This window comes from Aquarana catesbeiana, linkage group LG13 (assembly GCF_042186555.1).
Source record: "Aquarana catesbeiana isolate 2022-GZ linkage group LG13, ASM4218655v1, whole genome shotgun sequence".
Lineage (NCBI taxonomy): Eukaryota > Metazoa > Chordata > Amphibia > Anura > Ranidae > Aquarana > Aquarana catesbeiana.
In genome coordinates, this window is record NC_133336.1 from 11,465,976 (window position 1) to 11,491,164 (window position 25,189).

General features: G+C 43.8%; 1 protein-coding gene across 1 annotated transcript; it reads left to right on the plus strand.

The window, feature by feature from the left end:
* The first annotated feature begins 2,054 nt into the window (after nucleotides 1–2,054).
* LOC141117362 (alpha-1-antitrypsin-like) lies at nucleotides 2,055–23,856 on the plus strand. Its single transcript, XM_073610194.1, has 5 exons — nucleotides 2,055–2,202; nucleotides 6,269–6,960; nucleotides 15,009–15,270; nucleotides 20,755–20,902; nucleotides 23,614–23,856. The coding sequence occupies exons 2-5, from the start codon at nucleotides 6,273–6,275 to the stop codon at nucleotides 23,800–23,802; spliced, it is 1,287 nt and encodes a 428-aa protein (XP_073466295.1). The 5' UTR covers nucleotides 2,055–2,202; nucleotides 6,269–6,272; the 3' UTR covers nucleotides 23,803–23,856.
* Nucleotides 23,857–25,189: the final 1,333 nt, after the last annotated feature.

Genomic DNA, 25,189 nt, shown 5'->3' on the forward strand with positions numbered 1-25,189 from the left:
TGTACAGGAGAGGAGTGTGAAGGGTATGACAGTGGGCAGTATGTAGAGGAGAGGAGTGTGGAGGGTATAACAGTGGGCACTATGTACAGGAGAGGAGTGTAGAGGGTATGACAGTAGACAATATGTGCAGGAGAGGAGTGTGGAGGGTATGACAGTAGGCATTATGTACAGGAGAGGAGTGTGGAGGGTATGACAGTTGGCAATATATGCAGGAGAGGAGTGTGGAGGGTATGACAGTGGGCAGTATGTATAGGAGAGGAGTGTGGAGGGTATGACAGTGGGCAGTGTGTACAGGAGAGGAGTGTGGAGGGTATGACAGTGAGCAGTGTGTACAGGAGAGGAGTGTGGAGGGTATGACAGTGGACAGTATGTACAGGAGAGGAGTGTGAATGGTATGACAGTGGGCAGTATACACATGAGAGGAGTGTGGAGGGTATGCCAGTGGGAAATATGTGCAGGTGAGGAGTGTGGAGGGTATGACAGTGGGCAGTATATACAGGAGAGGAGTGTGCAGGGTATGACAGTGGGCAGTATGTACAGGAGAGGAGTGTGGAGGGTATGACAGTGGGCAGTGTGTACAGGAGAGGAGTGTGGAGGGTATGACAGTGGGCAGTATGTACAGGAGAGGAGTGTGGAGGGTATGACCATAGGCAGTATGTACAGGAGAGGAGTGTGGAGGGTATGACAGTGGACAGTATGTACAGGAGAGGAGTGTGAAGGGTATGACAGTGGGCAGTATGTAGAGGAGAGGAGTGTGGAGGGTATAACAGTGGGCACTATGTACAGGAGAGGAGTGTAGAGGGTATGACAGTAGACAATATGTGCAGGAGAGGAGTGTGGAGGGTATGACAGTAGGCATTATGTACAGGAGAGGAGTGTGGAGGGTATGACAGTTGGCAATATATGCAGGAGAGGAGTGTGGAGGGTATGACAGTGGGCAGTATGTATAGGCGAGGAGTGTGGAGGGTATGACAGTAGGCATTATGTACAGAAGAGGAGTGTGGAGGGTATGACAGTTGGCAATATATGCAGGAGAGGAGTGTGGAGGGTATGACAGTGGGCAGTATGTATAGGCGAGGAGTGTGGAGGGTATGACAGTGGGCAGTATGTATAGGAGAGGAGTGCATAGTATATGAAAGTGAGCACTATATACAGGAGAGGAGTGCATAGGATATGACAGTGAGCAGTATATACAGGAGAGGAGTGCATAGGGTATGACAGTGAGCAGTATATACAGGAGAGGAGTGCATAGTATATGAAAGTGAGCACTATATACAGGAGAGGGGCGTATAGGATATGACAGTGGGCAGTATATACAGGAGAGGAGTGCATAGAATATGACAGTGAGCACTATATACAGGAGAGGAGTGCATAGGATATGACAGGGGGCAGTATATACAGGAGAGGATGGTGGAGGCTTTCAGGTAATATGCATAGAAGAGGATTTTGGAAGATATAATAGGTGGGCAGTATGTGTGGGATTGTGCGGGTATAATGGGGGCACTATCAGCACTCCCATTAAAATCTGTGTTCAGCATTTACAAACTGGAGCTGAATGGTACTTTAAAAGCTTCAACAAAGCTTGCTGAGAGTTCTGCAAACGCTTTGTGAAAGCTTGCTGTTCACACTGTTCCTATGAAAGCTGAAGCCTGTGTGAAACAGGCCTAAGGCAGCTGTTCTCAGCCAGAGTTGCCCCAGAGGTTGTTAGGGGTTCCTTGAGTTGTGTGCCATTTGATGGTGCCTGCAAAGTTCTGATGCCACTTAGCAGAGCCAGATGCATGATGCCAATAATCCTTTTAGATGTGTGGCATTCTGTCCACCACTGTCAGGGTGGACACCAACGTGTCCACTAGCCACCAACGTGAGGGGTATTTTACCACTGACTCTAATGAATTGGTTTTAGCGAGGGTTCCCCAAGACCTGAAAAAATGTCAAGCTTTCCACTGGGGTAACGAGGTTGAGAAGGACCGTTCTAAAGCGATGAGTCCAGGAACATCATCATTGGGCACATGGTGCAGGCAAATAGATGTAATCAGCCAATATTTGCTCTCCCACGTGTGAACCCAGAGTGGTGAGGTTACCCGGTTAATGGTTAGAGAGATCTTGGCTCGCACCAAAGTGTGGACACATGATGTTCTATATAAGTGGTCAGTCAGTCCATAAGATTTTTGGTGTTCTCTCGGTGGATCTCAGGACTCTGTAGTGAGTATACATGATTTGATAATTATTCAGATTCTTTAAAAAAAAGTAGATTTACAGCAAATATCTAGTGATTTTTTTTTTTTACCATATTGGTCCTTATGGGCCATTGCCTGGGGCAGATGGGACAGATGGGGCAGATGGGGCAGCACCAAGCCTCAGAATTTACAAAATGTGTTCCTTTTTTCTTATTTTGTTTCCTTTGTTTGGCCACCCCTGGAACATTTATGGCTAAATTCAGAAAATGTAACTGAGGGGGGTGCAGTGGATATGAGAGACGTCACAAGCTGGACGGTGCACCAGTGCGTTGCACCCTCACCAAAGTGACGGGATCTCATGCCCCAGGCTAAACGCTCAGTGTAAAAAAGGCCTAAAACGGGGGTCTCCAAACCTTTCAAAAAAAGGTCCAGTTTTCTGTCCTTCAGACTTTGGGGGGGCTGGATTGTGGCCATTGGGGATAGAGAATGTCCTGGGCCCAGCATCAATGAGGGCAGACTTGGCTTCACTGTTGATGGTCAGTAGGAGTAGGAAAAGTGCCCCATCATTGGTGTCAGTGGGAGGAATAGTGCCTCATCATTAGTATGCGTGGGAGGAATAGTGCCCCATCATTGGTATCAGTGGGAGGAATAGTGCTCCATCATTGGTGTCAGTGGGAGGAATATTGCCCCACCATTGGTGTCAGTGGGAGGAATATTGCCCCATCATTGATATGAGTGGAAGGAATAGTGCTGCATTGTTGGTGTCAGTGGGAGGAATAGTGCCCCATCATGGGTATTAGTGGGAGGAATAGTACCCCATCATTCATATGAGTGGAAGAAATAGTGCCCCATTGTTGGTATCAGTGGGAAGAATCGTGCCCCATCATTGGTATGAGTGGAAGAAATAGTGTCCCATTGTTGGCAGGAATAGTGCCCTATCATTGGTATCAGTGGGAGGAATAGTGCCCCATCATTGGTATCAGTGGGAGGAATAGTACCCCATCATTCCTATAAGTGGAAGAAATAGTACCCCATTGTTAGTATCAATGGGAGGAATAGTGCCCCATCATTGGTGTCAATGGGAGGAATAGTACCCCATCATTGGTATGAGTGTAAGAAATAGTGCCCCATCATTGGTGTCAGTGGGAGGAATAGTACCCCATCATTGGTGTCAGTGGGAGGAATAGTGCCCCATCATTGCTGTAAGTGGGTGGAATAGTGCCCCATCATTGGTGTCAGTGGGTGGAATATTGCCCCATCATTGGTGTCAGTGGGTGGAATATTGCCCCATCATTGGTATCAGTGGGAGGAATAGTGCCCCATCATTGGGAGGAATAGTGTCCCATCATTGGTGTCAGTGGGAGGAATAGTGTCTCATATAATTTGGAAGAATAGTACCTCAAGCGCCATATAAAGGATAGCAAAGGTCCACATATAGCCCTCGGGCCGCAGTTTGGAGACCCCTGGCCTAAAGGGTCAGTTCCCCAAAATAAAATGTAGATTTTGGCACCACTGAATGAAATCATCCACAGGATGACTTGGGTGGGGGGATCTGGATTCTATGTCCTAGGTCCTCCTGCCTTCTGTTCCCATAAATATTTTCACATATGTTCAACTATGGTAGTTCCCCTTACCAAAAATAATGAAAAGGGTGAGCTACCTCACAACAACCTCCCCACCTCTCCAGTCCTCACGGAATCTACCTTATGTGATTCCCATCTTCCAATGCCCTCCAGTACCAGCAATTTTTAGATTTTCCTTAAACAGTGCTGGAGGCCGTATGGCAGCATATTGCTAACAATGGGGAGTGTTCATTAGTCAGCTCTGGCCACATGACCGTGTTGATCACTGAAAAACTCTTCTGCATTTTGGGATGCCGTACCAGAAGAAAAGAGCCTCAGAAGAATTCTAACTGGTCAGCTTGGTCACATGACTAGTGCTGGCCAGTGAGCACTTGCAATTATTCATATTATGCCGTTACAGAGATTTCGGCACTTTGTAGTAAGAATTTAAAGGGCGTGGTTGAAAAGGGTGGCAGAACATGGGGATGGCATATTGTACACTCAGCAGGCGGGGAAGATGTTGTGTGTTAGTTCACCTTTACATTTTTTTTTCTTTGTGAAAAAACCCTTTAAATCAGCACCAGGGACAATACTTTGACAGGTGTCCAGTGTGCTGGTGGCTACGCTGTTCCTTGAAATCTTCAGACCTCAACATTGAGTTGGCCCACCCTTTGCAGCTATAACAGCTTCAACTCTTCTGGGAAGGCCGTCCACAAGGTTTAGGAGGGTGTCTATGGGAATGTTTGACCATTCTTCCAGAAGTGCATGTGTGAGGTCAGGCACTGATGTTGGACGAGAAGGCTTGGCTCGCAGTCCCTGCTCTAATTCATCCCAAAGATGTTCTATCAGGTTGAGGTCTGGACTCTGTGCAGGCCAGTCAAGTTCCTCCACCCTAACTCGCTCATCCATGTCTTTATGGACTTTGCTTTGTGCACTGGTCCAAATCATTTGGTGGAGGGGGGATTATGGTGTGGGGTTGTTCCTCAGGGGTTGGGCTTGGCCCCTTAGTTCTAGTGAAGGGAACTCTTAAGGCGTGAGCATACCAAGACATTTTGGACAATTTCATGCTCCCAACTTTATGAAAACAGTTTGGGGTTGGCCCTTCATGTTCCAACATGACTGTGCACTAGTGCACAAAGCAAGGTCCATAAAGACATGGATGAGCGAGTTTGAGGTGGAGGAACGTGACTGGCCTGCACAGAGTCCTGACCTCAACCCGATAGAACACCTTTGGGACGGAGACTGCGAGCCAGGCCTTCTTGTCCAACATCAGTGCCTGACCTCACAAATGCGCTTCTGGAAGAATGGTCAAACATTCTTCTAAGTAGACTTGCACACTGTTTTTGAAGGATCTCGGCAGGTAGGTTGTTCTATGTACATCTTGGAGACCGAAGCACAGATCTTCTGTAGATGTCAGCTGCCTCAAATCCTTCTGTCTGTTCATGTGATTCCAGACAGACTCCATGATGCTGAGATCAGGGCCAAACCATCAGGGTGTGGGAGCCAAACCATCACTTTCAGGATGCCTGGTTCTGAAGATAGTTCTTAATGACATTGGCTGTATGTTTGGGATAGTTGTCCTGCTGCAGAATTAATTTGGGGCCAATCACACACCTCCCTGATGATATGGCATGATGGAGAAGTGTCAGGAAAGGTTCCACCTGCTGGTGGCGCTGTCAGACCTTTGGCTTGCAGTACTGGTGTCCACCAGCGGGTGTCTCCTGGCAGTCTGGAACTGTCAGGAAAGGCTTCACCTGCTGGTGGCACTGTCTGATCCTTGGGCCGCAGTACTGGCGTCCACCAGCGGGTGTCTCCTGGCAATGTGGAGCCGACATTATCTCCTGCGATCAGGCATCACCTGAGGCTGATTGCAGGAGATGTGTATTAATACCCGGCAAGCACTCACACACTTGCCTTGGTATTGTCCTTGCGCCCTGACCTGTGATCCCTGACCCAGAACCTGGAACCTGAACCTGTCCCTCCTGTGACCCTGTTACTTTGTACCCTTGCCCTGCAGCCTGACCCCGTCCACCTTCTCCCTGTCCTGTTTGCTTCTTGCCCCATCTGTTGATCTCCCGTTGATGACCCTGGCTTGGCTACGCTTACGATTTTGCTATTTCCCATCTATTGTATATACCTGTTTACTGTTGTTATTTGTGGGTCTCTGTCTGGTAGTTGGATTGTTGTGCACTGTGTTGTATTGGAGGTGTTTGAATTTATATTTCACTTACCTTAATAAATTACACTATTTCACTTTACATGCGTTTGGTTTCCCCTGTTGCTGTCCACGCAGCTCTGGCCACACCTGTTCATGACAAGAAGTATCTGCCTGGATATCTCAGCATTGAGGACACCATTGATCCTGACCAAATCTCCAACTCCATTTGTAAAAAAAATGCAGCCCCAAACTTGCAAGAATCCTCCACCATGTTATATTATGATTATGACCTTAAACTCTATTAAGTTCCCCTGTAACTACAATAATTAAGGTGTGAAATTACTATTTAAATTTGTTTGTTCTTTTTTAAGGAAAATGAGGGTCCTATTGTACCTTGGTTTCAGTGTGGCTCTGCTGTGTTTGGTGGTCTTTGCCGACCACGAGGGGAAGAAACATGATCACAAACATGACCATAAGAAGAAAGGAGATCACCATGACCACCACCATGACCACCACCATGACCACAAGCACCATAACCATGCCGATAAAATTTTGTCCATCAACAAAATATCAGCTGGCAATAAAAAATTTGCATTTGACCTCTTTAGCGAAATAGTCGCTGACCATCCAGAAGAGAACATCGTCATTTCCCCAGTAAGTATATCTGTATCATTGGCCTTTCTGTCCCTCGGTGCCAAGGGCAAAACCCATGACCAGATCATAGAAGGCATTGGCTTTAACATTTCTGAGACTCCCAAAAAAGAATTCGATGATGGTTTCCACGATCTTCAGGAAATGTTAAATGATGATGACAGAGAGCTGCATCTCGATAGTGGAAATGGCCTTTTTGTGAGCCAAGCATGGAAAATCAAGGAGGACTTCCTCAACAAAGCTAAAAGCCTCCGGTCCGAAGCCTTCGTTGTAAACTTTGAGGAAAATGAAGAAGCCAAGAAACAAATCAACGACTACGTTGAGAAGAACACGAACGGGAAGATCGTCGATGTGCTGAGCAGTGTAAACAAGGACGCAGCTTTAATTTTTGTTAACTTCATTTATTTCAGAGGTAAGTCAAAGTGTTATATCTGAAAATTAACCACATCAGCTCCGGACGGTTAAACCCCTTCATGACCAGGCCATTTTTTTGCTATTCAGCACTGCGTTCCTTTAAATGGCAATCGTGTCGTCATGCAGCAATGCACAAATACATTTATAGAATTTTAATCACACAAATAGAGCTTTCCTTTGGTGATATTTGATTACCAATTGAATTGTTATTAAAAAATATATATATATATATATATATATATATATATATATATATATATATATATATATATATATATATATATATTATTTTTTTTTCTACTTTCTGTTATAAAACATATCCAATAAATTCAAATTTCTTCATAAATTTAGGCCAAAATGTATTCTGCTACATGTCTTTGGTAAAAAAAAAAAAAAAAAAAAAAAAAAAAAAAAAAAAAAAGGATCCCAATAAGTGTATATCAATTAGTTTGTGTGAAAGTTATAGAGTCCACAAAAAATGGGATATATTTGAAAGTTAATCAGTCCCAAAGTACTGACGGCCGATCTCATTTCTTGAGGCCCCTAAAAAAAACGGGAACAGTACAAATACCCTCCAAATGACCCCTTTTTGGAAAATAAACAGTCAGAGGCATGGCGAGTTTTTTGAAGTTGCAATTGTTTTGTCCACATTTTTTGGAAAATGAAGAAATTAAATAAAAAAATGTTCAAAATTGTTTTTTTTTTTGTTTTTTTTTTTACATACTGTCAACAGTGCAGTACAGCATCATGTGACTGGTGTGGCGGTAATCAGGGACACTGACTGGTGGCGCTATGTTAAAAATAAATAAATAAATAAATAAACAATTTGTTTTTCAATTTTTTAATATTTTTTTAAATTGTTTTATTATCATTTTCTTTTCTTTTTTTTACACATTCTTCTCACTATAGTATCACTGTACGACACTGTACGATTGATAATCATTGTAACAGCAATGTTCTCAACTGTCATGAACAAGTTACCTTAATCACTTAGTGGAAACATTTACCCCCTTAATGACCAAGCCATTTTTTTTTTTGGCGATACGACACTGCGTCGCGTTAACTGACAATTGCGATTGCTAGTGATCTGTGATTGGCTACAGCTAATCACATGGTACAGGGTGCTGTGATTGGCCCAGGTACCATGTGATAGCGGTTGGCCAATCCCAGCAAAAAAATACAACTTTTATGAATGACATTTATTCATAACAACTTTGTTTACATTGTGATTATGTGATTATCTGTATCCACAATCTGCTGTGTAAAGTGGACACATCGGTCACGGGTGTGGCGTGCAGCAAGTCCCTAACCCGAAACAGGCTAAATCACTTACAAAAAAGTGATCTGGCCTGCCCGTGTCGGCCGCCGCCAGGAAATGTACTGTGGATGTTCAGCAAGTGGTTAAATAGATGTAAATGATATCTTTCAGGGTGGCTTTGAATATGAATTCTGTATTACTGGAAGGATTGCCTTGGGGATGTAGAATAGAGAGCAATGGACCCCTTAACCACTTGCCGACCGGCCGTAGTATATATATATATATACTGTTCTAATAACCGGGACCCGGAACGGTCGATTCCGGGTCACCTGACCTCTTTCTGACTGGCTATCACAGTGATCAGTCACTGGGAACCCCCCCCCTCCACGTGTTCTCTGTCTCTGTGAATGGAAGAGAGAGATACATTGTATCATTCTCTGTTCTTGCAGAGATAGAAAAAAAAGTGTGTGAAGAAAAAGAAAAAAAAAATTAAAGAAAATTAAATTAAATATAAAAAATACCTAGATGAAGGTTTGATCTAGGTCAGTGCCAGGGTTAGTGTTTGGGTCAGGGGCAAATTTCAAGGTCAAAGGTCAGGGTCAGTATTTTTTTTGGACAGGATTTTTTTTTAAATCAGTGTCAGTGTGATTTAGGTAGCATTTAAAAAAAAAGCAAAATGCACACAATTGTTTCTGGGCTGCACTACGGGTCCTGCGATCCAGCGATGTGCACGAGCGCAGCGGCTCTAGCCGCTGTCTTCCTCCTCATTGGATAGATTGATAGCCATTGGCTGCTGTCAATCAAATCCTGTCACACAGAACCAGAGGGGCGGGGCCAAGTCTGTGTCAATGGACGCAGCAGCGAGGCTCAGGAGTGACCACGCAAGGGGCCCCCCCATCATCGAAAAGGGCTTTCTGGGGGGCACCCAGCGAAAAGGAGGGGCCTGGCGCACCGGCGGGGGGACCCCAGAAGAGGAGGATGCTCTGTGCTGCTCTGTGCAAAACCATTACACAGAGCAGGTAAGTATTAGACATGTGCACTGCCAAAAATTGTGTTTGTTTTCGTTTAATTCGTTTTTGTTTGTTTTTCTTTCTTGGGTCATTCATTATGATCGAAATTCGTTATTTCGAATAAATTCGTAACTTCGGAAAAATTCGAATTTGTTATGTTCAATGCGTTTAGATGCGATAATCGGAAATTCGGAAATGCGGAAATTTGAAAATCCGAAAATTCGAAAATCTGAAATAATAACTAACTAATAATAAATAACTATTAAATTATAGGCATTGGAATTTCCTTTCAAATTTGGCTGTGTATGAACATAACAAATACGACCTTATCCGAAGTTACGAATTATCAGAAATAACGAATGCCGCATCTAAATGGATGGAACATAACAAATTAATAATAATAAATAATAATAATAATGAAACCTTTTTATTATTATTGTTATTATTTATTATTATTAACCACATGCCGACCGGGCCATAGCCGAAAGATGGCCACAGCGCGGTCGGGTTATCCTGGGTGGACGTCCCTGGGACGTCCCCCCAGAATACTCCTCTCGCGCGCCCCCTGGGGCGCGCACCCGAGAACTTCCGTGACCGCCGGGTCCAGAGGACCCGGCGCATCACGGTCAACAGCCGCTAATCACGGCCGTTTACCATGTGATCGCTCCGATCCGATCGGTACAGAGGGGGAGGAGCGGGGGAGGGATCGGATAGTAGCAGCGTTGTGGGCTGCATCTGTAGTGCCCACAACGCTGCTCTGTGACAAATACAGTCACATCCATCCATCCATCCCTCCATGCTCAGCCATCCCTCCATAATATAATACCCTGCAATGCTCTGCCATACCCCACAATACCACGCAATACCCCACAATACTCTGCCATACCCCACAATACCCCACAATACTCTGCCATACCCCACAATACCCCACAATACTCTGCATTCCCCCTCAATACTCTGCAAAACCCACAATGCTCTGCAATACTCTGCACTATTCCGCAACACCCCACAATGCTCTGCAATACTCTGCAATACCCCACAATACTCTGCAAAACCCACAATGCTCTGCAATACTCTGCACTACTCCGCAACACCCCACAATACTCTGCAATACTCTGCAATACCCCACAATACTCTGCAACACCCCACAATATTCTGCAATACCCCGCAATACTCTTCAATACCCCGCAATACTCTGCACTACTCCGCAACACCCCGCAATACTCTGCAATACTCCGCAACACCCCGCAATACTCTGCACTACTCCGCAACACCCCGCAATACTCTGCAATACTCCGCAACACCCCGCAATACTCTGCACTACTCCGCAACACCCCGCAATACTCTGCAATGCTCTGCACTACTCCGCAACACCCCGCAATACTCTGCAACATCCCGCAATACTCTGCAATACTCCGCAACACCCCGCAATACTCTGCAATACTCTGTACTACTCCGCAACACCCCACAATACTCTGCAATACTCTGTACTACTCCGCAACACCCCGCAATACTCTGCAACACCCCGCAATACTCTGCAACACCCCACAATACTCTGCAATACTCCGCAATACTCTGCAACACCCCACAATACTCTGCAATACTCCGCAATACCCTGCAATATCCAGTCATACCCAGTCATACTCTGCAATACCCAGCCATACCCAGTCATACTCGGCGATACCCTGCGCAGCCATACCCAACCATGCTCAGCCATGCTCGGCCATATTCAGCTGTACTCGGCCTCTGTATGTGGCCAGGCTGTGGAAGTCTCACACATGTGGTATCGCTGTACTCAGGAGGAGGAGGAGAATCTATTTTGGGGTGTCATTTTTGGTATGTACATGCTACGTGTTAGAAATATTGTATAAATGGACAACTTTGTGTTAAAAAAAAATGTGTTTTAACCACTTCCGGCCCGCCGGCCGTCATACGACGTCCTTGACTTTGTGCGGGGATATCTGAATGATGGGTGCAGCTACAGGTATCATTCAGATATCAGCTTTTTCAGCCGGCGATTCCCTACACCATAAGAATGATCATAGCGGCTGTTCCACTGCTTGATCGTTCTTATGGGAGGCGAGAGGGAACCTCTCCCCCTTCCCGCCGCCCTCCAGTGCTTCTACCGTCTCACCGCTACGATCAAAGCCAGGATCGTTTTTTTTTTTTTTTTATTTCAGGCTTCCCAGCCTAGAGGTGAGATGTGGGGTCTTATTGACCCCATATCTCACTGTAAAGAGGACCTGTCATGCCATATTCCTATTACAAGGATGTTTACATTCCTTGTAATAGGAATAAAAGTGATCAAAAAATTTTTTTTGGGGAAAAAAGCGTCAAACTATAATAAATAAAGTAATATGAACAATAAAAAAAATAAAAATTTTTAAAGCGCCCCTGTCCGTGTGCTCGCATGCAGAAGCGAATGCACACGTAAGTCCCGCCCACATATGAAAACGGTGTTCAAACCACATGTGAGGTATCGGTGCGAACGTCAGAGTGAGAGCAATAATTTTGGCCCTAGACCTCCTCTGTAACTTAAAACATGTAACCAGTAAAAAATTTTAAAGCGTCGCCTATGGGGATTTTTAAGTAGCGACGTTTGGCGCCATTCCACGAGCGTGTGCGATTTTGAAGGGTGACATGTTAGGTATCTATTTACTCGGTGTAACTTCATCTTTCACATTATGCAAAAACATTGGGCTAACTTTACTATTTTTGTTTTTTTTTAAAGCACAGAACTGTTTTTTTTCCCCAAAAAAAGCATTCAAAAAATTGCTGCGCAAATACCGTGCAAGATAAAAAGTTGCAACAACCGCCATTGTATTCTCTAGGGTCTTTGCTAAAAAACATATATAATGTTTTGGGGTTCTATGTAATTTTCTAGCAAATAAATGATGATTTTTACATGTAGGAGAGAAATGTCAGAATTTGCCTGGGCACTCCAGAACGCCTGAAGGTGCTCCCTGCATGTTGGGCCTCTGTATGTGGCCACGCTATGTAAAAGTCTCACACATGTGGTATCGCCATACTCGGGAGTAATAGCAGAATGTGTTTTGGGGTGTAATTTGTGGTATGCATATGCGGTGTGTGAGAAATAACCTGCTAATATGACAATTTTGTGGAAAAAAAAAAAAAGAAAAAAAAAATCTTGATTTTGCAAAGAATCGTGGGAAAAAAATGACAACTTCAAAAAACTCACCATGCCTCTTACTAAATACCTTGGAATGTCTTCTTTCCAAAAAGGGGTCATTTGGGGGGTATTTGTACTTTTCTGGCATGTTAGGGTCTCAAGAATATAGATAGGCCGTCAGTAATTCAGGTGTGATCAATTTTCAAATATTGGCACCATAGCTTTTGGACTCTATAACTTTCCCAAAGACCAAATAATTTATACCGATTTGTACTTATTTTTACCAAAGATATGTAGCAGTATAAATTGTGGCCAAAATTTACGAAGAAAAATTACTAAATTTGCTAAATTTTATAACAGAAACAAAGAAAATTTTATTTTTTTACCGAATTTTCAGTCTTTTTTCTTTTATAGCACAAAAAATAAAAAAACCAGCGGTGATTAAATACCACCAAAAGAAAGCTCTATTTGTGTGAAAAAAAGGACAAAAATTTCATATGGGTACAGTGTTGCATGACTGAGTAATTGTCATTCAAAATGTGAGAGCACCGAAAGCTGAAAATTGGTCTGGTTAGGAGGGGGGGTTTAGGTGCCCAGTTGTCAAGTGGTTAATTTGTTATATTCCATTTGTTTAGATGCGGCATTCGTTATTTCGGATAATTCGTAACTTTGGATAAATTTGTATTTGTTACGTTCACTAACAGCCAAATTTGAAAGGAAATTCCAATACCTATAATTTAATAGTTAGTAATAGTTATTATTATGAGTTCATTTTCAGATTTTCTTTCTTTAGAATTTTCGGATTTTCATTCTTTTTTTCGGATTTTCAAATTTTCCAATTTACAAATTTACTCATTTTCAAATTTACGGATTTTCTGAAAAATTAGTTAAATGGGTTTTCGTTAATTAGAATATTTCCAAATGAACGAATTTGAATAAACAAAATGAATTTGGAACTAAACTAATTGCATATGTCTAGTATGTACAGTGGGAACGAAAAGTATTTAGACCCCCTTAAATTTTTCACTCTTTGTTATATTGCAGCCATTTGCTAAAATCATTTAAGTTCATTTTTTTCCTCATTAATGTACACACAGCCCCCCATATTGTACACACAGCACCCCATATTGTACACACAGCACCCCATATTGACAGAAAAACACAGAATTGTTGACATTTTTGCAGATTTATTAAAAAAGAAAAACTGAAATATCACATGGTCCTAAGTATTCAGACCCTTTGCTCAGTATTTAGTAGAAGCCCCTTTTGATCTAATACAGACATGAATCTTTTTGGTAAAGATGCAACAAGTTTTTCACACCTGGATTTGGGGATCCTCTGCCATTCCTCCTTGCAGATCCTCTCCAGTTCTGTCAGGTTGGATGGTAAACGTTGGTGGACAGCCGTTTTTAGGTCTCTCCAGAGATGCTCAATTGGGTTTAAGTCAGGGCTCTGGCTGAGCCATTCAAGAACAGTCACAGAGTTGTTGTGAAGCCACTCCTTCGTTATTTTAGCTGTATGCTTAGGGTCATTGTCTTGTTGGAAGGTAAACCTTCAGCCCAGTCTGAGGTCCTGAGCACTCTGGAGAAGGTTTTCATCCAGGATATCCCTGTACTTGGCCGCATTCATCTTTCCCTCGATTGCAACCAGTTGTCCTGTCCCTGCAGCTGAAAAACACCCCCACAGCATGATGCTGCCACCACCATGCTTCACTGTTGGGACTGTATTGGACAGGTGATGAGCATTGCCTGGTTTTCTCCACACATACCTCTTAGAATTAAGGCCAAAAAGTTCTATCTTGGTCTCATCAGACCAGAGAATCTTATTTCTCACCATCTTGGAGTCCTTCAGGTGTTTTTCAGCAAACTCCATGCAGGCTTTCATGTGTCTTGCACTGAGGAGAGGCTTCCGTCGGTCCACTCTGCCATAAAGCCCCGACTGGTGGAGGGCTGCAGTGATGGTTGACTTTCTACAACTTTCTCCCATCTCCCGACTGCATCTCTGGAGCTCAGCCACAGTGATCTTTTTTACCTCTCTCACCAAGGCTCTTCTCCCCCGATAGCTCAGTTTGGCCGGACGGGCAGCTCTAGGAAGGGTTCTGGTCATCCCAAACGTCTTCCATTTAAGGATTATGGAGGCCAATGTCCTCTTAGGAACCTTAAGTGCAGCAGAATTTTTTTGTAACCTTGGCCAGATCTGTGCCTTGCCACAATTCTGTCTCTGAGCTCTTCAGGCAGTTCCTTTGACCTCATGATTCTCATTTGCTCTGACATGCACTGTGAGCTGTAAGGTCTTATATAGACAGGTGTGTGGCTTTCCTAATCAAGTCTAATCAGTATAATCAAACACAGCTGGACTCAAATGAAGGTGTAGAACCATCTCAAGGATGATCAAAAGAAATGGACAGCACCTGAGTTATATATATGAGTGTCCACAGCAAAGGGTCTGAATACTTAGGACCATGTGATATTTCAGTTTTTATTTTTTAATAAATCTGCAAAAATGTCAACCATTCTGTGTTTTTCTGTCAAAAATGTAAGGGGGTCTGAATACTTTCCGTCCCCACTGTATATATATGTTTGGTATTTTAATACTAAAAAAAAGCTTTAGAACCACTTTAACTTTTTTTTTTGATCATTCATTCTTAGGGAAGTGGGAAAAACCTTTTGATGAGAAATTTACCAAAGAAGGAGATTTTCACGTGAATAAGAATCTTACGGTGAAGGTGCCTTTCATGTCAAAGACTGGTTTTTACAAGGTAGCAGAATTGGATGAAGCCACCCTTGTATCTGTGCCTTACAAAGGGAACGCCTCCGCCTTATTCATCCTACCCAAAGAAGGCAAAATGAAGGAAGTAGAATCACATCAATCCGACATAGTGAGGAAATTTAAAAGTCATTGTCAGAGAACGTAAGAGCACTTTTTCTTTAAAATGATGCTTAGTAGACATCTTGTCTACAATTGACTACACACACATGGGTGCTATTGATTGGCATTTGTATTTTGATATTGTAGTTGTTTAGGACACTGGTCTCCAAACTGCGGCCCGGGGGGGCAGGATGTGGCCCTTTGCTTGCCTCTATCTGGCTCTTGGGGCACTATTCCCCCTACTGACACCATCACTGGGGCTCTATTCTTCCATTGATACCAACAATCGGGCACTATTCCTTCCTTTAAATCCAATGATGGAGCACTGATGACGGGGCATTTTCTACTCCCATTGACCACAGTCCGGCCCCCCTAAAGCCTGCAGGACAGTAAATGGACCCTTTGCTTAGAAAGTTTGGAAACCCTGGTCTAGGAAATTCAAGCGCATTCGCATAACATGATCAACTGAAGTGCAACTTGGTGCAGCGGGGTCACCTTATGGGTCTGCTGTCAAAATGTGATTGTAGGGACCTGTGTGGAGGTGCAAAGGGTTACGTTACAGAGAATGATCGCTGTATTAGGACCTGTAACAACAGAATTTTGTTTGCTTCAAACAGGCTTTGCATACCCATACTTGTTCATGTCTGATGTCAACTTTGCCATTAACGTAAGCCCAACGCCCATTGACATGGGTCCTTACATTGAATGTGTGACCATGTGCAAAATCAGAAGTGGTATATACACTATATTACCAAAAATATTGGGACGCCTGCCTTTACACTCACATGAACTTTAATGGAATCCCCGTCTTAGTCCGTAGGATTCAATATTGAGTTGGCCCATCCTTTGCCAGGCCAGTCAAGTTCCTCCACCCCAAACTCACTCATCCATGTCTTTATGGACCTTGCTTTGTGCACTGGTGTGCAGTCATGTTGGAACAACAATGTTGGGAGCATGAAATTGTCCAAAATGTCTTGGTATGCTGACGCCTTAAGAGTTCCCTTCACTGGGTCTAAGGGGCCAAGCCCAACCCAACCCTTGAGAAACAACCCCAAAACCATAATCCCCCCTCCACCAAATGATTTGGACCAGTGCATAAAACAAGGTCCATAAAGACATGGATGAGTGAGTTTGGGGTGGAGGAACATGACTGGCCTGCACAGAGTCCTGACCTCAACCCGATAGAACACCTTTGGGATGAATTAGAGCAGAGACTGCAAGCCAGGCCTTCTCGTCCAACATCAGTGCCTGACCTCACAAATGTGCTTCTGGAAGAATGATCAAACATTCCCATAGACACTCCTAAACCTTGTGGACAGCCTTCCCAGAAAAGTTTAAGCTGTTATAGCTGCAAAGGGTGGGCCAACTCAATATTGAACCCTACAGACTAAGACTGGGATGCCATTAAGGTACATGTGCGTGGAAAGGCAGGCGTCCCAAATGGGTCACAGGAGTGCAGAATGAACTGGCTATACAGCCATACGCGCGTTTCCCCATACTTCGCCTTTAAGGGTTCATTTAGACTTATGGTTGGGGTGGCATTAAAAATGTTCAGTTGAGCCATATTTTTAGCATGCCCTAACTGCCCCCCCTCCTAACCTGCAAAGGCAGATGATGGAGGTGTCTACATGCTGCAGTTGTGATGGTTTGCTTCACGTCTGCGGCAAAAATGATTGCTCCTGACGCACTTGGTGGGCAGTACATGACCTATTCAAGCGACTTGCTAAAAATGTCCCACAACCCCGTGCAATGCACAAGTTTGTGGCACATTGGTACAGCATTTACAGGGTTAAAAGAGGCAGTGAGGAGGTGTCATATCACCTCCGCACCTTCTCTCAAATAGCTATGTAAACTTATCCATATGAAGATCACTTTTAAGGTGCGGCAGTTTAGACCCAAGTGTAAACTTAAGCCATACATGGATTGAAATTGGCCAGTTCAGCAAATCTGGCCCAGATTTGATCCATCTATGGGCAAGCTGATTGTACCCAAATTAATCCATTGATCGACTTGGGTACAGTCAGCCTGTCTGATGTTTTACATTCGATTACTGCTGGCAGCTACAGCCGCTAGCAGTAATTATGGTGTTCTGCTGGCCGGGAAGGCTTCCCACTCCCCCGCTGGCAGAACACGAAAGCATTCTTCCATTATCACTGACTGTGTTGATAAGGGAGTTGAGCAATTTTCTTTCCTGTCACCCAAGGTGGAAGGAAATAAGATCAAATTGTATGTAGACTGCTTTAACCTAACACAGCAGATTTTGTTTTTAAGAAGTCATATCTGAACATGATCCAGAAACACAGCCGTCTTCTGTGGGCCAAAGCTCATTGTAAATGGTCTGTAGCAAAGTGGAAACTGTTCTCTGGGCCAAAGCTCATTTAAAATAGTCAGTTGCAAAGTGGAAAATTGTCCTCCCCCGGCCAAAACTCATTGAAAATGGTCTGTTGCAAAGTATGAAACTGTTCTCTGGAAAAAGCTCATTTAAAAATGGTCTGTTGCAAAGTGGAAAACTGTTCTCTGGGCCAAAGCTCATTGAAAATGGTCTGTTGCAAAGTAGAAAAGTATTCTCTGGGCCACAACTCATTTAACATGGTCTGTTGCAAAGTAGAAAATTGTTCTCAGGGCCAAAGCTCATTTAAAATGGTCTGTTGCAAAGTGGAAAACTGTTCTCTGGGTCAAAGCTCATTTAAAATGCTCTGTTGCAAAGTAGAAAATTGTTCTCTGGGCCAAAGCTCATTTAAATTGGTCTGTTGCAAAGTGGAAAACTGTTCTGTGGTCAGATGAATCAAAATTTGACATTCTTTTTTGGTGTGTATGGAATTAGCATATGCTCCCATCCAGACAATGTCTGTTTCAGGGAAGACATTGTATATTTCAGTAAGACAATGCTAAACCACATACTACATCTATGACACCAGCATGGCTTCCGAGTGGAAGAGTCCATAGGCTTAACTGGCTTCCTACAGTCCAAACCTTTCACCAATTGAAAATATTTGGTGCATCTTGAAAGAAAAATACAGCAAAGAATACCCAGGACTTTTGAGCGGTTAGAATGTTATTTTAGGTAAGAATTAGACAATATTCCTCTCCCAAAACTCCAGCAACTGGTCTTCTAAGTTCCCAGATGTTTACTGAGTGTTGCTAACAGAAGAGGGGATGCTACACCGTGCTCAACATGGCCCCACCCCAACTTTTTTGAAACTTGTTGCTGCCATCAATTTAGAAAAATAGCTTTGTTTTTTTTTTTTTAACCACTTCAGCCCCGGAAGGATTTACCCCCTTCCTGACCAAGCCCTTTTTTGTGATACGGCACTGCGTCGCTTTAACTGACAATTTGCGCGGACGTGCGATGTTGTACCCTAACAAAACTGACGTCCTTTTTTTCCTACGTATATAGGTTTCTTTTGGTGGTATTTGATCACCTCTGCGGTTTTTATTTTTTGCGCTATAAACAAAAATAGCGAACATTTTGAAAAAGAGCAACATTTTCTATTTTTTTCTATAATAAATATCCCCCAAAAATATATAAAAAAAACCTAATTTCTTCCTCACTTTAGGCCGATATGTATTCTTCTACATATTTTTGGCAATAAGCGCATATTGATTGGTTTGCACAAAAGTTATTGCGTCTACAAAATAGGGGCTAGATTTATGGCACTTTTAGCATTACATTTTTTTTTATCAGCAACGGCGGCGATCTGCGATTTTTTTATCGTGACTGCGACATTGCGGTGGACAGATCGGAACACTTTTGACACTTTTTGGGACCATTAGCATTTATACAGCGATCAGTGCTATAAAAAAGGAACGGATTACTGTTGTAAATGTCACTGGCAGGCAAGGGTATTAAACACTAGGGGGCGATCAAGGGGTTAAGTGTGTTCCCTGGGAGTGTCCGAACTGTAGGGGGGGGGGTGGGCTCTCTAGAACATGAAAACAGTGGAAGGGAAAACAGGTTGTCTGTAGTCGCTATAAATAACTCTTCAAGGATAAGTAGATGGATACTCTTACCAGCTGGAATGGAGACACATGTCTTACGACAGTGGGTCAGAAGAGCTTTTGAAGGGTAGGGTATTGAAGGGAAGGGTATTAAACACTAGGGGGCGATCAAGGGGTTAAGTGTGTTCCCTGGGAGTGTCCGAACTGTAGGGGGGGGTGGGCTCTCTAGAACATGAAAACAGTGGAAGGGAAAACAGGTTGTCTGTAGTCGCTATAAATAACTCTTCAAGGATAAGTAGATGGATACTCTTACCAGCTGGAATGGACACACATGTCTTACGACAGTGGGTCAGAAGAGCTTTTGATCCTAAAGGATCTGGATCCGGTGCTGTGTGCGCAAGATGGCGGGATGGATCGGACGCGGGGTCCCCGGTTATCTGGCAACGAACTCCAACAAGCACTGTGTGATCATACTGGATATACCTCAGGACAGCTCCTTGGTAGGCTCCAATGGACCAAACATAAGAAAAAAGAAGGGCTCCAAATAGTGCAGGTCAAACCAATAGGTTTATTGGGATGTATCAAAAATTACAAGTATAAAAGTGATCACAAAGTATAAAAGGGTATATAAAAAGCAATGTGGGTGCAGTAAATGCTAGCCCGATGCGTTTCAACACTAAAGGTCTTCAACTGGGGCAATCAACTGCCCCTGTTTTCCCTTCCACTGTTTTGGTGTCACCTCAACAGGAAGAAGTCTATCCTGTCTACTTTTTAATTTCTGTGGACTTTATTTTGTTTTATCCATTGCGTTTTCACTCACCATTGGATTTTTGCGCTTTCCGTGTTTTACATATCTTTCCATCATTGTTTTGTCACATTGCGCAGTCACTCTATATTGTGTTTTAGCATATGTATTGGTATTTGCACTTTATTCATAGCGCTTGTTTACATAGGCATCTCCCCGTTCTGCCTCCCCATGCCACGATCGCGGGGCAAAGTGGCACGGGTGCGCAAAATCACGTACCTGTACATCGGCTAGTGGGCATGCACACGCGCCTGCCGCGGGAGCATTCCCGCGGACTCATACGGAAAATCATGTACCCGTACGTCGCTGCGCCATCGGCGGCTGATGTTACGTACAAGTCCGCGGGACCCATACAAGTCCACGGTACACGCGGGCACGCTTCCACGGCAGGCGTGCACGCCCGCTAGCCGCCGGTGACGCGGCGACGTACGAGTACGTGATTTTTCGCACCCGTGCCACTTTGCCGACGTATATATCGGCGCGGGCCGGTCGGCAACTGGTTAAATGGTCCATTTTCTTAGTTGAAACTTTTGATATGTTTTCTATTTTCTATCGTGCACAAAATCTGGGTTTATAAGATTTGAAAATCATTTCATTCTGTTTTTATGTCGATTTTTACACAGCGGCCCAACTTTTTTTGGAATTGGGGTTGTATGCTACTGGCAGGATCACCCATTGAAAATAAAATAAAAAAATAGCCTGAAAAAACTTGTTGCACTTATTCTTCAAATACTGTTTGTATCGGTATCATCCCTCCTCTTGTTTCTTTTATCATCCCACAGCCTCGTGGATCTCAGCATCCCCAAGTTTACCGTCTCTGGCGATGTTGACCTAAAAAAAGTCCTCCCTAAAATGGGAATAGTTGATATGTTTTCCAACAGCGCGGATTTTTCTGGAATCACTGGGGCTCCGGATCTGAAAATTTCACAGGTGAATTTATTTATTTATTTATTTATTTATTTTTTAATTTTTTTTACAGTTATAGTCTAAAGCAGGGATAAGCAATTAGCGGACCTCCCGCTGTTGCAAAACTACAAGTCCCATCATGCCTCTGGGTGTCATGCTTGTGGCTGTCAGAGTCTTGCTATGCCTCATGGGACTTGTAGTTCTGCTACAGCTGGAGGTCCGCTAATTGCATATCCCTGGTCTAAGGCTCGATTCACACCTATGCATGTTGCTTTTGAGCGTTTCTGCAGTGTTTTTTGTGATGCTTGCCACGTTTTTGAGCAGCGTTTTAAAAGCGTTTTAAAAGCGTTTTTTGCGGTATTTTTGCCGCATTTTGCGTTTTTTTTACAGTTTTTTTAGACTGTATACAGTCTAAAAAAAAACGCCAAAAATGCAAAACGCGTCAAAAACGCTGTAAAAACGCTGCAAAAGCGCTGTACTTGCGTTTTTGATGCTGGTCCATTGAATTCTATTACATGCAAAACGCTGCATTTTGCATGAAAAAAAGTCCCTGAGCCTTTCCAAAAACGCAGAGGTACAAAAATGCATTGATGTGAACATGTTCCATAGGAACCCATGTTAAAAAATTCCCCATGCATTTCTGCAAAATGCAACATGCATCAAAAAACGCGCTAGTGTGAATGGAGCCTAAAGGATACAAATTTGGGGGGAGGGTGAAGAATGGGATCATCGAAAACAAACAATGTGAGCGATGGTCCCTATAGCGAGGAATCAGAGGTAAGGTTTTAGGACTTGAAAACTGGTAAGAGCGAGTCCTATGTCTACTTTATGGAGTATTTATTAGTAAAATAATTAAAAAGACGTATGAGACTCCTGGATAGATAGGGGGTCTTACTAACTACCTGAAGACCAGGCTTTTTCTGGCACTTTTTGTTTACAAGTTTAAATCAGTATTTTTTGCTAGAAAATTGATATATTTTTAGCAGAGATCCTAGGGAATAAAATGGCGAAAGTTGCAATTTTTTTATGTCACACGTTATTTGCACAGCGGTTTTTCAAACTCAATTTTTTGGGGAAAAAATACAATATAATGCATAAAAACCCCCCCCCCCCACAACATATACCCCAATGTTTTTAATGAAATATGAAAGATGATGTTATGGTGAGTAAATAAATACCTAACATGTCACACTTTAAAATTGCGCAAGTACGTGGAATGGTGACAGGCTACGGTACTTAAAAATCTCCAAAGGTGACCGTTTAAAAAACTTTTACAGGTTACCAGTTTAGAGTTACAGAGGAGGTCCAGCGCTGGAAATATTGCTTTTTTGATGACTTTTATTCCTATTATAAAGAATATAAACATCCCTTGTAATAGAAATAAGGATGACAGGTCCACTTTATAGAGAGATCTGGAGGTAAAAAAAAACCCAAAATCTCTTCTTTGCCTTTAAAAGCAAAAGCAAAAAAAAAATTCTTGCTTTAAACAAAATGTTTACTGACGCCCTAGACAGGAAGTGTCATGACGGCGCTCTGGTGCGACAAGGTCATAGAGACGATCTAGTCTCTGGTAGCATCTGTGACCAGCTGGCCGTACCTTCAGACTGCTTCTCGGTGTGCCGGTAAAAGCGGTAAGCCTGAGAAACAGATCAGAATGCGATCAAGTGGCTAATGGGCTGCTTGGACCACTTTCATGAGAAAGCCAGCCGCCAGCTGAAAAAAAAAATACTGGGATTATGGCTGCTAGCTCAGCACAGGGATGGTGGGAACCCCTCATAATGGGCACAGCGGGTGTACAGACCCGGGAACTCAGAACAGGGATGGTGGGAACACCTCATAATGGACACAGCAGGTGTACAGACCCGGGAACTCAGCACAGGGATGGTGGGAACCCCTCATAATGGGCACAGCGGGTGTACAGACCCGGGAACTCAGCACAGGGATGGTGGGAACCCCTCATAATGGGCACAGCGGGTGTACAGACCCGGGAACTCAGAACAGAGATGGTGGGAACCCCTCATAATGGACACAGCGGGTGTACAGACCCGGGAACTCAGCACAGGGATGGTGGGAACCCCTCATAATGGGCACAGCGGGTGTACAGACCCGGGAACTCAGAACAGGGATGGTGGGAACACCTCATAATGGGCACAGCGGGTGTACAGACCCGGGAACTCAGCACAGGGATGGTGGGAACCCCTCATAATGGACACAGCAGGTGTACAGACCCGGGAACTCAGCACAGGGATGGTGGGAACCCCTCATAATGGGCACAGCGGGTGTACAGACCCGGGAACTCAGAACAGAGATGGTGGGAACCCCTCATAATGGACACAGCGGGTGTACAGACCCGGGAACTCAGCACAGGGATGGTGGGAACCCCTCATAATGGGCACAGCGGGTGTACAGACCTGGGAACTCAGCACAGGGATGGTGGGAACTCCTCATAATGGGCACAGCAGGTGTACAGACCCGGGAACTCAGCACAGGGATGGTGGGAACCCCTCATAATGGGAACAGTCACACTTTTCCTATTAGCCCCCAAAAAAACCCACCAATGCAGCAAACAACAAAAACGCATCAACTGCAACCTGCATAGATGTGAACCGAATCTTAAAGGATTACACAGGATTGTTATAACGTGGTTTGTATATCTGAAGTTTAAATTTACAAAAATATTTCATCTTGTGGTATAAAATGGATTTAAAACAGTTTTTGTTTTTTTTCCTCCTCAGGCTGTTCACAAAGTGAAGATCAATGTGGATGAGAGGGGGTCGGAGGCTGCTGGGGCCACTGTCATGGAGGCCATTCCAATGATGCGTCCTCCGCAGATTACGTTTGATCATCAGTTCTTCTATAGTATTTATGACCACGAAACCAAAAATGTTCTCTTCTTGGGGAAAGTCGTAAACCCAGAGAACTAATTCTCTGCACAAATCATCACTTGTGCCTTCAATAAAGATGATACTTTGTTGTAATACGTCTTTTCATGGGGTATTTTCTTTGCAATCTGTATCTTTACAGCAGAGGTTTCAGGATGTACATCATGGACTTCACCTGCTTAGCCAGCGGCCACTTCCACCCCCTTCCTGCCCAGGACAATTTTCAGCTTTCAGCGCTGTCATAGTTTGAATGACAATTACGCGGTCATGTAACACTGTACCCATATGACATTTTTATCAATTTTTTGGGGGACAGATAGAGCTTTCTTTTGGTGGTATTTAATCACCACTGGGTTTTCATGTTTTTTTGCTAACCAAATGAAAAAAGACCGAAAATGTTGAAAAAAATAAAGTTTTTCTTAGTTTCTTTTACAAAATTTAGTAAATAAGTAATTTTTCTCCTTCACTGATGAGTTGGCACTGATTGGCAGCACTGATTGGCAGCACAGATGGGCAATGATTGGCAGCACTGATGGGCACTGATTGGCAGCACTGATGAGGTGGCATTGACGGGCACTTATAGGCTGCAGTGATGGGCACTGATGAAACGGCACTGAAGAGCACTGATGAGGTGGCACTGATGAGGTGGCACTGATGAGGAGGCACTACTATGCATGCACTGATGCTGTGCCTCCCACTCACTGACCCCTGGTGGATCCCTCCTGAAGACTTTGCCTGGCAGTATCTTCCTCTGCCCTCTCCTGGTCAGGGCACCCCTGTGGTTTGTATAAGGGTCCCTTCCACTCCCAAGCTCCAGCCCAAGGTCACCCCCCCCAGACTGGGGACAAGGGCCACAACAGCTAGTACTCCATCTCCCAGTTCTTCCACCCGACAACCCCTCCCCAGCAAGGCTGACTCTAGGTATTTAACCGCTTCAATACCAGGCACTTTCCTCCCTTCCTGCCCAGGCCAATTTTCAGCTTTCAGCGCTGTCACACTTTGAATGACAATTACGCGGTCATGCTACACTGTACCCAAATGAAATTTCTAGCATTTTGTTCCCACAAATAGAGCTTTCTTTTGGTGGTATTTGATCACCACTGGGGGTTTTATTTTTTGCTAAACAAATAAAAAAAGCTGAATATTTTGAAAAAATAAAGTTTTTCTTCATATCTGTTATAAAATTTTGTAAATAAGTAAGTTTTCTCCTTCACTGATGGGCACTAATGAGGCTGCACCGACGGGCACTGATAAGGCGGCACTGATGGGCACTGATGAGGTGGCACCAATGAGGTGGCATTGATGGGCACTGATAACGGGCACTAATATGCAGCACTGATAGGTGGCACTGATGGGCACTCATAGGTGGCACTGATAGGCATTCATAGGTGGCACTGATGGGCACTGATAGGCGTCAGTGATGGGCACT

Excerpts from the sequence above, each read along its gene's own strand:
- LOC141117362 (XM_073610194.1), top strand. The coding sequence starts at position 6,273 with ATGAGGGTCCTATTGTACCTTGGTTTCAGTGTGGCTCTGCTGTGTTTG. Across the intron at positions 15,271-20,754 it reads AAAAGTCATTGTCAGAGAAC|CCTCGTGGATCTCAGCATCC; the intron begins GTAAGAGCACTT and ends ATCATCCCACAG. Across the intron at positions 20,903-23,613 it reads CGGATCTGAAAATTTCACAG|GCTGTTCACAAAGTGAAGAT; the intron begins GTGAATTTATTT and ends TTTCCTCCTCAG.